At 59.5% G+C, this 14613-nt stretch overlaps 1 protein-coding gene across 5 annotated transcripts in view; it reads left to right on the forward strand.

Annotated features, from left to right (window-relative positions):
• The window catches only part of SIPA1L3 (signal induced proliferation associated 1 like 3), a 112378-nt gene extending 97782 nt beyond the window's left edge, over positions 1-14596 (forward strand). For 4 of the 5 annotated variants that reach the window (XM_073322303.2, XM_078850275.1, XM_078850276.1 and 1 more), the window contains 7 exons: positions 4340-4561; positions 7561-7723; positions 8141-8342; positions 9188-9331; positions 12087-12192; positions 12832-12913; positions 13195-14596. In XM_073322303.2, the coding sequence (XP_073178404.1) occupies positions 4340-4561; positions 7561-7723; positions 8141-8342; positions 9188-9331; positions 12087-12192; positions 12832-12913; positions 13195-13341 (1066 nt within the window). In that variant the 3' untranslated portion in view covers positions 13342-14596. Of the gene's footprint in view, positions 1-2466; positions 2657-4339; positions 4562-7560; positions 7724-8140; positions 8343-9187; positions 9332-12086; positions 12193-12831; positions 12914-13194 lie in introns of those variants that run through there. The other variant, XM_078850278.1, reaches the window with a different exon arrangement.
• The last annotated feature ends 17 nt before the right edge of the window (positions 14597-14613 follow it).

The following is a 14613-nucleotide window of genomic DNA, read 5'->3' on the forward strand; positions in this document are numbered from 1 at the left end:
CAGGTCCCCCTTTGCTGTCCCCTGCAAAGACGCTGCTTTCGTGCAGAGTCTGCAGACGGGGGATCTGTGTCCTCCGGTCATCGCAGCGTCTGTATCTGCAGCACTCTCCATGGCCCAGCTTGGGGGAGGCATTACATCTGGCAGCCGTGAACAGCCAGCGGAGCTCCCCCCTGCTGTGGAGCTGGAGGGCAAAGCTCCAAACAGGTTCCTGGCCAGTGTCCTCCAGGTAACAGCCAGCACAGCTGAGCCCTCCTGCTGCTCAGTATGCAGCACCTGGCAGTGGAACGGAAGCCCAGGTAGCTTTTGAAGGCGTTAGGTCTGTGCTGGAGAAATACAATCCCCAGCTGGGGTAAATCGGCCCTAACTCCGACAAAGCCAGCGGGCCAAGCCGATTTGCTCCCCTGGAACCTGAATGTTCTGGTGCTGGGATGGGCCTGGACGAATCGTCTCTTGGGAGAGGCAGGGAAGGGCGTTCACAGAAAGCCTCTTCCCCTCCAGGATGTGAAATGCCCGTTAGTGAATGTGACGAAGTGGGACTGTTCTTAATGTATTCTCTGTATATTGTGGGGATGCCTCAGTTTCCCTAGGCAGTTCTTAAGTATCTAGGTGGTGGGGTAAGAGTATATGATCGTTGCAGAGCCCTAGAGGGTAGGTGTGTGCAGGGGTCTGGACACAGAGAATGGCTGACACCCTGTTTCCTGGCAACTGATGGCCTGGGCCCTTCCCCCCCTGCAAGGTGAGAGCTAAAGGGTTGGAGAACAAAGGAATCCGGTGACCTCCTGGCCCGGGGACAGGGACAAAGCCCAGAGGAGGAGGGGCTGGAGGGAGTTTCAGTTGGGGGCTGGCTGGGACATGGAGTGAAGTGCAGACCTGGTTGTCTGGCTCACTGCCCCCGAAAATGGACCAGGCTGAGGGGTCCTATTCTCTGTACCTATAAGCTCTGTTTTAGACCATGTTCCTGTCATCTAATAAACCTCTGTTTTACTGGCTGGCTGAGAGTCCCGTCTGACTGCGGAGTTGGGGAGCAGGACCCTCTGGCTTCCTCAGGATCATGCCTGGGCGGACTCGCTGTGGGAGGCACACGGAGGGGCAGAGGAGGCTGAATACTCCGAGGTCAGACCCAGGAAGGTGGAAGCCGGGTGAGCTGTTTGTCCTGAAGACAGGCTGCTCCCAGAGAGGAGACTCCCCCAGAGTCCTGCCTGGCTTCGTAGGGAGCAGTTCCAGAGCATCGCCTGGGGACTCGGTGACAACTGCCTGCTTCTTATCTCTGGTGGGACTTTGCTACACTGAAGCTTTGAATGAAGGACTGAATGACCCATCCCAGCTAGGGATGTTCTCCAGAGACTTGATTTGAACCTCAGTTTATTCCATCACTGCTACAAGCCTGAGCCAAGAACTGTGCCCTTACTGTATATAATTGATTCCATTTAACCCATTCTAGCTCTCGTCTCTATCTTCTTTGTTTTATGAATAAACCTTTAGATTTTAGATTCTAAAGGTTTGGAACAGCATGATTTGTGGATAAGGTCTGACTTGTATATTGACCTGGGTCTGGGGCTTGGTCCTTTGGGATCGAGAGAACCTTTGTTCTTTTACTGGGGTATTGGTTTTCATAACCCTTTGTCCCCATAACGAGTGGCACTGGTGGGGATACTGGGAAACTGGGGTGTCTAAGGGAATAGCTTATGTGACTTGTGGTTAGCCAGTGGGGTGAGACCAAAGTCCTCTCTGGCTGGCTGGTTTAGTTTTCCTTGGTGTGCACAGAAACCCCAGCCTGGGGCTGTGACTGCCCTGCTTTGAAGCGGTTTGTCCTGAATTGGCGCCTCTCCGTTGGGTACCGCCAGAACCAGCCTCGTTACAGTGGCGTAGTTGGCAGGATCCACAGAACCAGGTCAATTAAACTTTGGGTCAGAACCCCACGCTGTCCAAATCTGACTTTTGGTATCGAGAGTTTGAATGGTTAAAAAGCAGCTGCAATGGGTGAGCAACGAGCATATGAGGGCCTTGGCGAAAAAGCCGTGGAAGGTTTGTGTTCAGAAAAGGGGATAAGCTTTAGAAAGAAAGCTACAAATCAAGCACTGAGAGATCTGTTAATGGGCAGTGATCAGGAGGCAGGAGCACAGCCCTTACCTAAGGCTACAGACGCTGCAGAAGCAATGAAACTGCAAGCCCTGAGAGACGGCCTGCAGTCGGAACATGAACAAAAACTGGCAGAAATTCGAATGAGAGAGAAGCAAGCCTTGGCCCAGTTGGAAAAAGAAGCTTCTGAAAGACGGAAGGAAAGGCTGGCTGCTAAGGAGAGTGTCCACCAGATGCAACAAAAAGCTGACAGACTTCAGTTCCAAGTCAAAAAAGCAATGGAAGAACAGCAGAAATTGTATCCTCTTGAAAGTCCGGTGTATAACAATGTTGGTATGTTGTATAACTCTGAGCAGTTGTCTGAGTGTAACCAAATGTATCCCACAGCTGCCACCAGTTGTCACCGAGTCCCCAGGCGATGCTCTGGAACTGCTCCCTACGAAGCCAGGCAGGACTCTGGGGGAGTCTCCTCTCTGGGAGCAGCCTGTCTGCAGGACCCACAGCTCACACAGCTTCCACCTTCCTGGGTCTGACCCCGGAGCATTCAGCATCCTCTGCCCCTCCGTGCACTTCCCAGGTGGGGTCCTGGGGAAGCCAGAGGGTCCTGCCCCTCAACTCCGCAGTCAGACGGGACTCTCCGCCAGCCAGTAAAACAGAAGTTTTATTAGACGACAGGAACATGGTCTAACACAGAGCTTGTAGGTGCAGAGAACAGGACCCCTCAGCTGGGTCCATTTTGGGGGCCAGTGAGCCAGACAACCACGTCTGCACTTCACTCCATGTCCTAGCCAGCCCCAAACTGAAACTCCCTCCAGCCCCTCCTCCTCTGGGCTTTGTCCCTTTCCCGGGCCAGGAGGTCACCGGATCCCTTTGTTCTCCAACCCTTTAGCTCTCACCTTGCAGGGGGGAAGGGCCCAGGCCGTCAGTTGCCAGGAGACAAGGTCCAGACCCCTGCGCACACCCGCCCTCTAGGGCTCTGCAACGATCATACACCCTTGCCCCACCCCCTAGATACTTAAGATCTGCCTAGGGGAAACTGAGGCACCCCCTCAATATTCAGAGGAAACATTAAGAACAGTCCCGCTTCGTCACAGTGAACCACGAAGAGAGAGCAGGTTCCTGGCACCCCTCTGGAGCACGGGCTAAAAGTCCTGCCCTGTACTGCCCCGGGAGGCATGGGTTTGGTTGGTGACACTGTTCCAGCTCTTGCTGTATTGCCAGTCCCAAGGGTTCAGAACTCATGAGCCCGGCCCCCTGAATCATGGGATTTCCAAACTGCTCCCCGCTGGGCTCGGTATTTGCTGTCTGGTTGGGGAGCTCCTGGGATGTCACTTTCAGGCCTTTCTCTGTAACCACCGAGGCACAGAACCCCCTACTCACATGACTGCAGCAGCTGGGCCCTAAAGGAAAAACGCCCCAAATCTCATGAGTTGGCAACACCAGGCTGTTCAGTAAACACCCTGCTTGTTAGCTAGTGCTCGTCTCCCCCCCGCCACGTTCAGCTGTGTTTAGGGCACCCCAGATCTGTTCCACTGAAACAGTGAAAAGCAGCTGCAGCTTCTGCCCCAGCCCCTGGCTCCCCCGCCAAGTTCAGGGGTTTTGCAGCCCCTGTGTTTGCTTGATTTCCTCTCCCCAACAAGGCACCGGGCTGTAGAGGGGCAGCCGGGAAAGCGATTCTCTTCAAATCTCCGTTACCTTCCCAGAATCACAAACTGGAAACTCTGAGCCAAATAGACTTTACACACGAACTTCTGGGGGTCAAGATTCCCTCAGTGAGAAGTGATTTGGGGGTTCCCAACTTGAGGTGCCTCTCCGGGGTCCCCATGGTCACAAGTCGGGGTTTCCGCCCCAGCCGAATCCCGGCCCTTTACAGAGTCCCGCATCCAAGTCCCTGCTCACACCTGCAAATCTTGCCCCATTGTAAAACCAGCAGGTCAAATGTTATCAGACAGGGCTGGTTTGTAAAGTTCCAGTGTTGCTTTAAATGCTCAGACATGCCAAAGCCCAAGAGACTGGGCCACGTGCTAGTCTCTGGCCCAAACCCAGCGCTACCGTGGAGCAGCAGAGTTTTAATCCCAACCCAGAAACCGCCCGGGTTTTGTAGCGGTTGCATTGTTTTAGAATTGGTGATGAAAGGCTACCCGTGGGTCATCCCAGAGTGGCTTGTTTCCAGCCGGGGGGCACTGGTGCTGGGGGTGAAATCAGATTTCCGCCTGACCTGGAATTGATTTGCTTTCATTTTTTTTGTTTTACTTTGTAGTAATTTCAGTTCGCGACAAGGCCGTCCTGCTCAGGGTTACAAAACACCCGTGGCTGAGAATCCCAGGCCCCCACACGTGTCCCAGTCCAGCTCCTTCCAGCTGTCTGCCTCTGTCCCCAAATCCTTCTTTTCCAAACAGACCAGCAGGGGCAAGCCTGCGTCGGGGTGGAAGAGAGCCGAGGAGACCCCCACAAGACCTGTGGCCTTCATAGACCCAAAGAAGTAAGTGCTTCTCGTTGAACCTCTGGCTGGTGGGATGGGGCTGAGCAGAGCACCAGGCGTGTGTGATCTCTGCCGTGGGGAGCACATTCCGGGGAATGGTACTCGAGCGATAGCCTTCAATAGCTTGCTGTTGTTATACAGACAAAACTGCACAGGATCGTTTCAGGGGACAAGACAAGATATCACGTTTATTAGAATAACACAATTTGATTTAAGACCAATAACTAATATCTAATACCTACGCACATAGACACACAAACACCCCCCAAATGTTCTGCAGCTGCTAGATAGTTACCAGTCCTGAATGTAGCTTGAGTTTGTGGCTTGTGGCGGCGAACTGGCCAGGAAAGCCGGGCACAAGGAAGAACTGGGTCTCTGCTGGGCATACACCGATGCCCTTCCATGTTGGCAGCAGAATGTTACCCTCCAAAGTCTTCCATCTCACCCATCCTTTTTGTAGGCTTTAGTTTGAATCCAGAGTCTATAGGTCTTGCTGTGTCAGGCTGCCTCTGGGTCCGGTGTGAGTGATCACCCGTCAATTGCAGACCTGACTTTCAGCCTGGGACCTGGCTTCGATGATTCTTCAATTGTACCTCTGTTCTTTTCTTTTGAGGGTGGACTCTTCTCGCTTTGTCAGGGCTGTTGTCTGCATCTTCAGCCCTTGGTGTTTACACTTTATTTTATCAGGACCGGCTGGGGCTGGAGGTTGAGTCCATCATCCATCCATCCCTCATTCCCGCATCGAAACTACACTCATCAGGTTCCAGCAGGGTTTAGCGAAAATGAAGTGAGCGTTGTACAGTGGAGTTTGGGTTACACCATGGCCACGTGTAAGGAACGGCAAACAGGGAGCAGAAGTTCCCATGTTGAGGCCGTGCAAGTTTCAGTGATTTAAGCAGCAATTGGATTGAAAATGAAACTCAATTAGCCAGTTCTTGGGGTACCTGGTTTTATGAATGGATGTAGTTTCATTCATAAAACTTTACTTATGAAGTTATGTTAATAAAGTGAACAATTAAAAACAATTTCATGGATCAGTTCTACACCATGAGTTCTGAGCCGAGCCCGTCTGCATGTGGGAGCCGCGCTCGCTCCCAGGCGAATGCTGCGGCTGGGCCAGCCAGTGCCCACTACCTCATTCCACCCTGTGCCCCCAGCCTGGGCAGCTCTTGCTTGGCACCTGAGGAGATGGGCATGGGTGGCCCCCCGTGCCCCCCAGCGCAGGTCTGGAGCTGCTGCTAGCAAGTGGGCCTGAGTGCAAGGGGGCTGAGTCTCCCCCCACACTCTCTCAGGCTCTGGCGTCTCTGCATGGGTGGCTGTGCCCACAAGGATGCATGGCAAACCTGGCTTGTGCCAGCCCTCCCCAGCACAAGAGGGTTAAGCCAAAGGTCGGAGAGGATGGCGGCCGTGTGCCTGTCTCAGACGACTCCTGCCTGGCTGGTGCGAGCAGTGGCTGCTTCCCAACGCCTGGCGCTGGGGCTTGGAGCCCGAGAGATGGGCACCTGCCTGCCCTGTCCACCCCGCGCCAGGATCCCTCCTGCAGCAAACAGGCACCCTCTCAGGGCCCTGCACACCAGGGAGAGGTGTGCAGCAGTGCCCCCAAGCAGTGTGGCCGCAGGAGCGGCTGCCTGGGGGCTGCACCCCTGATGCTCCGCCTGGAGCTCCCAGCTACCCGCGGGCCCAGGCACGTTCAGTGCTAAGTCTACAGGGACACTCTGTACTCCTGGCCCTGGCTTCCAATTGTCTCCTGCCAGCTACTGGGGCCACAGGGACGCCCAGCTGGACCCAGGGCCATTGACTGGTTCATGGAGCCAGCGTCTTGCCAGGGGTCGAAGGAGGAAGAACAGAGGGGCCAGTGGTAGCATTCCCGCCAGAGAGGGGCCAAAGCCAGCCTGGCGAGAGCCAAGCCCTTGGCGTTCCCGTCGGCCCCGCTCGGGCACCGGCTGTTTGTTAGCTGCATGGCGAGACGCACTGTGGGCCTGTCATTGCCGCTATCCTGCAGTCCAGCTCGGCAAGAGGCAGCTGGGAGCCACGGCTCCTGGCCTTTCAGCTAGCAAGGCTGGTGGACGAAAAGGAGACCGAAGCTGTGGCCCCATTCCTAGGGTTTAGGGCCTCCTCTTCTCACTCGTGGGATCCAGGTGGTTCCCCTGCCTCCTACAAAGGCTAATAAACGGAGCAGCCACTGGCGTCGCCTGGCCCCACTGGATCTGATGCTGCTCCCGCGCTGGCCAGGAAACAAAAACCACCCCAGAAAAGCCAGAATTGGGCCAGCCGCTGCCTGGACAGTTCAGAGCTTTTCCAGCCCATCTCTGCTGGGCATCAGGAGGGGCCTGCTCCAGCTCGGGCTGTCGAATCACACCACCCGTGAATCTCTCCTAATCACACATGCCCAGTGGGGAGGGAACTGGGCAGGGGGTCAGGACTCCTGGGTTGTAGCCCCACATCTCACCTGCTCTGTTCCTCAGTTTCCCTGCCTATCTCTGTGTTTGTCCAGACAGTGTGCTCTTTGGAGCAGGGACTGTCTCACTGGGCCTGGACAGCGCCTAGCGCATCGGGGCCTGTGTAGCACCCAGCACGACCCAGCGGGGCCCCCATCTCGGTCGGAGCCTGTGGGCACAGCTGTCCTACAAATAACTCGCACCAGGCAAAAGTTCGTGAAGAAAATGATTGTTTCCATCGCTCCTGCATGGGCTCACTGCTTTACAAATGGAGTCCTGGCCCAGAGAGATGATGAGTGAAGCCCAAATCCACCCTGAGCACTGCGGGAGACAGAGTTTTCCGCAGGATTCAGATGAGCAGGGGTGGGGGCTCTCCTGACTGCGAGAAGGGCTGTAAACACCCAGGAGTCTTGGGAGGCAGATGCCCCTCTTGCCTCAGGGCACCTGGTTCGGGTGGCCCTGTGCCTGCAGGGCAATGACCATTGGGCCTGCCGTGCTCTTGGCTAACGGGGGCTGCTCCTGGAGCCAGTCTCTAACCACGTGTCCCCCCCACTGCTCTAGGCAAATTGACGTGAACACCAAGAACGTCTTCGGGCAGCCCAGGCTGCGGGCGTCACTCCGGGACCTGCGCTCCCCGCGGAAGAACTACAAGTCCACCATTGAGGACGACCTGAAGAAGCTCATCATTATGGACGGCTTGGGCCCAGAGCAGGAGAGAGCCATGGTGGGTGCAGGCCGATGGGGTGGGCCCCACAAACAAGGGGGACTCTGCTCCCTTCCATCCATCTAACGGCAGTCAGGCGCTGGAAGGGGGTGGTGTTTGTGCTCCAGTGGGCAGGACTCCTCGGTTCTGTTCCCAGTTCTAGGCAGGGAGTGGGGGCTGGGGAACCAGGACTCCTGGGTTCCATCCCCAGTTCTGTCACTTATCTAGCGTGTGACCTTGGGCAAATCCTTTCCCCTCTCTGTGCCTCAGTTTCCCCTCCCACACTGTACTGTGAGGTCTTTGGGACAGGGACAGTCTCTCACCCTGGTTCTGTGCAGTCCCCATCCCCGGTCTCCGATGAGGCTTCTCGGTGCTACTGTGACACTCCCAGTAGCAACCCCTGGGTGCTACCGGAAAGTAACTGTGTTTCTGCGACAGTCTCCGCAGAAGACTCTCCAGCGGACGTTGTCAGATGAGAGCCTGTGCAGCGGGAGGAGAGATGCCAGCTACACCAACGCCACCTGCTTCGAACAGTCCCTGGCCAGCGACGTCCTCTTCACCAGCACCTACCCCTCCAACACGCTGCCCACCCGGCGGCAGCACCCGCAGCCGGGCACCGGGGGCCTCCCCGAGAAGAAATGTGAGTATGGCACGGGTCTTGGCTGGCAGCCCGGACTCCTGGGTTCTGTCCCTGGCTCTGGAAGGGGAGTGGGGACTGGTGGTTAGAGCAGGGGCCCAGGAACCAGGACTCCTGGGTTCTTTCCCCAGCTCTGCCCGGCCTGCTGCGTGACTCCAGCTGTGACACCTGCCCTTGCTGTGAAAGGGGACGGGGATGTCCCGTGGCGGGGAGTCCCTAGGTGACGAATGTGAGAGGCGCAGGGCAGCGTGTGACGTGGGTGCTGCCGCGATCCCGGTTCGTCAGGGAGTGCACACAGCGCCCTGCCTGGCAGAGAGGGGCCCTGCCTTGCACGTGTGCTTGGTAGTAGACGAGAGCTGGGTCTCCCCATGGGCAGGTGCAGCTCCCCTCTGGGAAGAGCCAGGGCGTCTCCACCCAGCACCAGGCGGGTGTCCCTGGACCGTCACAGGACCAGTCCCTCCCTCCCCCGTGTGCCTCTGCCCGGACATGTCATTGCACCTCGGTCCCTCCTCATTCCTGTGAGTGGCAGTGAGGCCAGGCCCCACTGGTAGGTCTCCCCAGGCTCCTGGGGAAGGGCGGGGCTGGTCTGAGCACAGCCCTAGTGTCCGTTCCAGGAGCCGGGGCAGGGCTGGATCATGTGGATTCTGCAGACCAGCCCCATGGTGCTAGCGGGATGATTCGTTGGCCTACAAGCTGGGGGTGCTCATCCCTGGGCTGCACTTGGCCCTGGCGTAACCACAGGGCAGTGGGTGGGGGGCTGGCAGCAGGACAGAGTGCTGCTCCAGGGAGGTGCTGGGCTTGTTTCCCGGTACTCCGAGCATCCTCTGACCCCTCTGCTCTCCCCAAAGCCACCATCTCTGCCTCGGAGCTGTCACTGAGCGACGTACAGGACAAGCCCACGAGACGCCTCGACCCGGGGCTGATGCCCCTGCCCGACACGGCAGCTGGCCTGGAATGGTCCAGCCTGGTCAATGCTGCGAAGGCCTATGAAGGTAGGAGCGCCCTGCGTCTGCAGAACGCTCGCTCCCCACGGCCAGGGAGCTGCACCCTGCCACACTGGAGGTGGTGCTGCTGGCTGCCAATCCGCGTTAGCCAAGCCATGCCCAGACAGCTGCGGCGTTGGGAAATTATTGCCCAGTTAATGGCAGTGAGAGGGAAACCGAGGCACGACCTCCCTTTGCAGGAGGCGACGGTGATTAATACTGACCATGGCATTGTTGGCCGTAGAGCTCTGAGATCAGAGCCGGGCAGAGGGCAGCAGAGTGGGGAGAAGGGCTGGGCAAGGTGCTGGAACTAGGGGTACGGGGCGTGCTGCAGCACCCCCTGGCTGGAAGTGGTTTCCATCACATCCAGGGTTTACAGTTCAGTTCAGTGGCTCCCAGCCCCCACTGTATGCATTGTTCCAGCACCCTGGGGCTGGGGGCAGCAGGGTAGGACGTGATATGGGGGTTTCTGGGACAGTGACGGGAAGTGGGTATGAATTGGGGGTTTCAAAGGCAAGTGCCTAACGTGCGTCATCTGTGCACCATCCCTGTGAGCCTCTGTCCCTCCGCTCCATCTCTGCCTCCCTCAGCTCCGACTCGGAGCCAGAGAGCCCCAGGCCAGCGGGACCAGCGGAGTCCCTCCGCGCTGTCCCCTGCCAGCTCAGCACTTGGTCAGTGTCCTCCAGAGGGAGGGGCGAGCCCCCAGGTTCAGAGCCGTCCTGTGATTGGGGGGGCTTGGCTCAAGCCCCCAGAGCGGGAGCAGATTCCAAGGGGCGAGTGTCCCGGTCGGGGCTCTCGGCTGCGGGGTGTCTGTAGGGTGGCGCTGGGCGTGCGAGGAGGCCCCAGCTCTTCGGAGGCGCCGTGAGGAGACAGTCTGCGCTGCAGGAGCTTGGAGCAGCTGGTCACAACAGTCCCTCCGCTCATTGCTCGGATTCCCTCGTTCCCTCCCCCTAGAGCTGCCCTGCCAAGTGATGTCTTTACTGCTGCCCAGCCCCCGTGTGGATGCCGCCCCTCCCTGGCCACACAGGCTGGGACTCTCCTGTCCATGCGTCACGCTCACGTCGCCGGGAGCCCCACCCCGGGGCTCTGGCAGGGCCGGGAGACGCACGGGAGCCCTTGTCGTGCCACTCAGTGAGAAATACGGGCGCTCCCAGCACCCTCCCGGGACCGAGACCCCTCCCCAGGTAGGAGGCTGTTCCCTGGCTCTGTGCCAGCACCAAGACCCCACTGCTGCGGTGAGCGTTTGGGAACCCAGGCTCCTGCCTTGGGCAGCACTGTTAGTGGTTAGAGCACAGAGCTGAGCGCCAGGAAGCCCCAAATTCTGTCCTCTGGAGTGCAATGGGGCCTGGTCAGGGGGAGGAGGGGTGGGGGGTGGGTCTAGTGCTGAGCACTGGCTGCACCCCATCGGCGTAGGTGGGGAGCAGGGCCCCCTGTATCCCATCAGCTCATGCAGCCCTTCTGCGTTGCTCCCTCTCCCTACTTCCAGCATCTTGGGGGTGGGGGGGGGTCTGCTGGTGGGGTGCATCCCCCTGCTGTGGCCCCTGCACGCGGGCTGTGCAGAGGTCAGTCTCCAGAGGAGCCTGAAGAGCAGCTTAGGTCCCTCCCCTGCCCTTGGGTCCCCTTGCGTTGTGGGGTGAGCCGCCCCTCTGCTCTTCTCCGTACCCGGCTGCCACCTCTAAACAAAGCTGGGTCCTCCACGTCATCGCGCCTGTGACTTCCGCTGCCGCTCGCAACCCCAGGGAGCCATGGCCTCGCCAGCCTCCTCGCTGACATGGCAAAATAAACAGACCCTGTTGGGACAAGGCTGCTAGCCTGGCGGAGAGGAGCTGTGTGCCATAGGAGGCCAGCGCTGGGAGCGCAGGCATGGCCCGTGCCTTAGCAGGGAGAACTGAGCCCCCACAGATTCTCACCGCCCTGTCTCTTCCCATTCCCTCATTGAAATGTACCTATCGGGGGGGGGGCAGCTGCTTCAGCCCCACACAAATACTGCCCCCCCATTCCTAACCGTGTCCGTTCCCAGTGAAAGGGAAATTTCAACCCCCGAATTTCTGCTTGGAAGAGAAAGGCGTGTAGCCAGGGTGAGCAGCAGGGCAGCACAGCGAGGGTTAACCCTGGAAGCTGCTGCAGGTGTGCGGGGAAGGGAGGGTACTTCACCCGGCATCCCAGCTGGTCCAGGGGCTAGGCCTGTGCCCGGTGGGGTGTCCTGCGAGTGCTTGGCATACCGGTGCTGCAAGGGACCCCCGTGGAGACTGGCACCCCATAGGCCAGAGTTGCCGGGGCTTGTGCCATTGGCATTTCCTCCTGGGTGCATTTGACGTAGTTCACATTTGGCCGTGGCACATCATCCATGGCACGCATGGCCCTGCCTGGGAGCTTGTCCTGGACCAACCGTGCAGGAGTCACACTGGCCGTTCCCAGGAGGGGCAGAGAGCCCAGCCAGCCCTTAGCCCGGTCTCTGCCCCCGACCGCTGGCCATCTGTGCTGCAGGACGGGCTCCCCTCAGGCTGAGAAAAGCCTCGATTGCAGCCTGGGTCTCCCCCCCTCTGAGGCCCACGGAGGGCGGGCATGAGTCAAGCCGAGGGCGCTGCCTGGTAACTGGGCTCTGGGAGGAGCTCCTCTCCAGCACACAGCTCTGCAAACAGCTTCCGGCAGGGCTGATGCGGGCAGTGCTCAGGCCCAGGGAGTGCGGGTGCCCTCCAGGCAGGGCCCAGCTGCCTAGGCAGCATGGGTGCGGCAAAGCAAACCTCCCTCCTTTACCTTGCAGTGCAGAGAGCCGTCTCCCTCTTCTCCCTCAACGACTCGGTGCTGAGCCCCGCCGCCCCGCCAGCGCACAGCCCGGGCCCCACGCCCCGCACCACGCCCACCATGAGGTAAGCGGGGGCGCCTGGTTCTGTGCCCGGGTAAGCCCCGGCCCCTCTCCGTAACAGGGCAGACACTGCTGGGTGGGCTGGGCAGGTGGCTGGCGGGACAGGTGTGTCTAGCAGCAGTCGGGGCAGCGAGCGCCCTCCAGGCCTGGGCTGTGGGCGAGGGCAATGCAGTGCCTCTTCCTGCTGGCAGGAACCCAGCCGACCTCACATGGCCGGCGTGTCACGGAGCCACCGCCTGGCGCTGCAGCCAGAGTGCCACAGGGCAGGGCGCCGTAGGAGCAGTCTGCTAGCTATAGGGGAGCGGGGGGTAGACACCGCAGCCTCAGCCGGCCTGCCTGGCAGGAGCCCCCCACCAAGGCTGCGTCCTCACGCCCCTGGTTCTGTGTGCGTCTGTAGGGTGGTGCTCGCATTTCATCCATCCCCATCTCACAGCCACAGCCTGGCCAAGGAGACTGTTCCCCCACCCCGAGGCTGCCCTGGCCTGTGCTCCCGGGGCTCCCTGCACCAGCGGGTTAAGCCAGGAGGCTGCCTGGCGTGCCCAGGGGCTGCAGCAGGTCTCCACAGCCCTGCCAGCTCCTCTTGTCTGCGCTGGGTCCCCATTGCCGTGGCGAGATGCACTGACCCATGTTTTCCCCTCCCCAGCGAGGAGCTGCCCCTGGACCTGACGGGGAAGGTGTGTCAGCTGGAGGCCATGCTGAAGCAGCTACACAGTGACCTGCAGAAAGTAAGGGGCTCGCACCAGGGCTGCCCCCCTCCCCTTCTGTCGGCCCCACAGGGCACCCCCTTCTCTCTGCCGCTGGGCAGCCTCTCGGAAAGCTCCAGCGGGCGGGCCTGCCTGCCTGTGCCCGGGGGCTGGGGTGCCTAGCAGGTTTGAGGCAGGCGGGCTGGGAGTCAGGACTCCTGGGTTCACTCCTTGCTCCTGAGCCGTCAGCAGGCTGGTAGCCCGGCTGGGGGTGGGGCTGGCTGCAGCTGGGAGCTCTCCAAACACCCCCCTCTCTCGCTCAGGAGAAGCAGGACAAGGTGATGCTGCAGGCAGAGGTGGCCAGTCTGCGCCAGAACAACCAGCGGCTGCAGGAGGAATCGCAGACGGCCAACGAGCAGCTGCGCAAGTTCGCCGAGATCTTCTCCAGCCCTGTGGATAAGGAGCTGTGAGCTGCCCCTCTCGGGCGCCAGGTGCCAGGCACACCCAGCGCTGTACTGAGATCTTCTCGAGCCCTGTGGATAAGGAGCTGGGAGCTGCCCCTCTCGGGCGCCAGGTGCCAGGCACAGCCAGCGCTGTACTGAGATCTTCTCCAGCCCTGTGGATAAGGAGCTGGGAGCTGCCCCTCTCGGGCACTGGGTGCCAGGCACAGCCAGCGCTGTACTGAGATCTTCTCCAGCCCTGTGGATAAGGAGCTGGGAGCTGCCCCTCTCGGGCACTGGGTGCCAGGCACACCCAGCGCTGTACTGAGATCTTCTCCAGCCCTGTGGATAAGGAGCTGGGAGCTGCCCCTCTCGGGCGCCAGGTGCCAGGCACAGCCAGCGCTGTACTGAGATCTTCTCCAGCCCTGTGGATAAGGAGCTGGGAGCTGCCCCTCTCGGGCACTGGGTGCCAGGCACACCCAGCGCTGTACCCCCAGGCTGCTGACTGGGTGGGGGCAGCAGTGACCTGGGTGGCGCAGGGCACTCGGGAAGCTTCTGATGTGCTGGAAGGGGCCTGTGCTTGGAAGCAGCATTGCCAGCCCTTCCACGCCTGCACCATGCCCCTGGCAATATGTGGCTAAACACGGGGATTTACTGCTCCGTCTCCCTCCAGGCGGTGCTGTGTGTCAAGCCAGGGATCCGTGTCTGTTCTCTGCCACACCACCAGGATGTTCTTGGGGCACCAGTGCCAGACGTTAAACCTCATGCAGAGAGCGCTGCTGGGCACCCAGGCCGGGACAGTGACTTCCTCACCCTGGAGGGGATCTGACCCGTTGGGGGGTAGGGGAGATCTTGGGCATGCATCGTCCAGGGCGATTATCTCCTGGGCGTGAACCTTTACTAATCTAGGAAATATCCCTGTGAAATGACTTGATTCCAGCCATGGGCACTGGAACAGCCCTTCTGCACTACGTTACACAGCCTGCATCTTCTGGCCAGGCCCCCCGGCCGTCTGCCACGGACATAGCACTATGGAGCTGGACGGGGTCGGTCGCTGTCACGGCCGCTGGGGGGGCAGGGTTTCGGGTGTATAATAATTATAATGGGATGGGATCCATACCTGGGAGAGAATATAAAAATCGCCCCTGCCTCTGGCGAGCACCCCTCAGCGCTAAGTTATTTTCCAGAGAAGGCACTGCTGAGTGCGGGTCAGGCCCTGCAGGCGGCTTGCCATGTAAATGTTCTTTATAAAACACTATATTTGTATAAAGGAGACGCTTTGTAAGGCTCTTTCCATGCGAT

Source organism: Lepidochelys kempii, chromosome 23, assembly GCF_965140285.1.
Source record: "Lepidochelys kempii isolate rLepKem1 chromosome 23, rLepKem1.hap1, whole genome shotgun sequence".
NCBI lineage: Eukaryota > Metazoa > Chordata > Testudines > Cheloniidae > Lepidochelys > Lepidochelys kempii.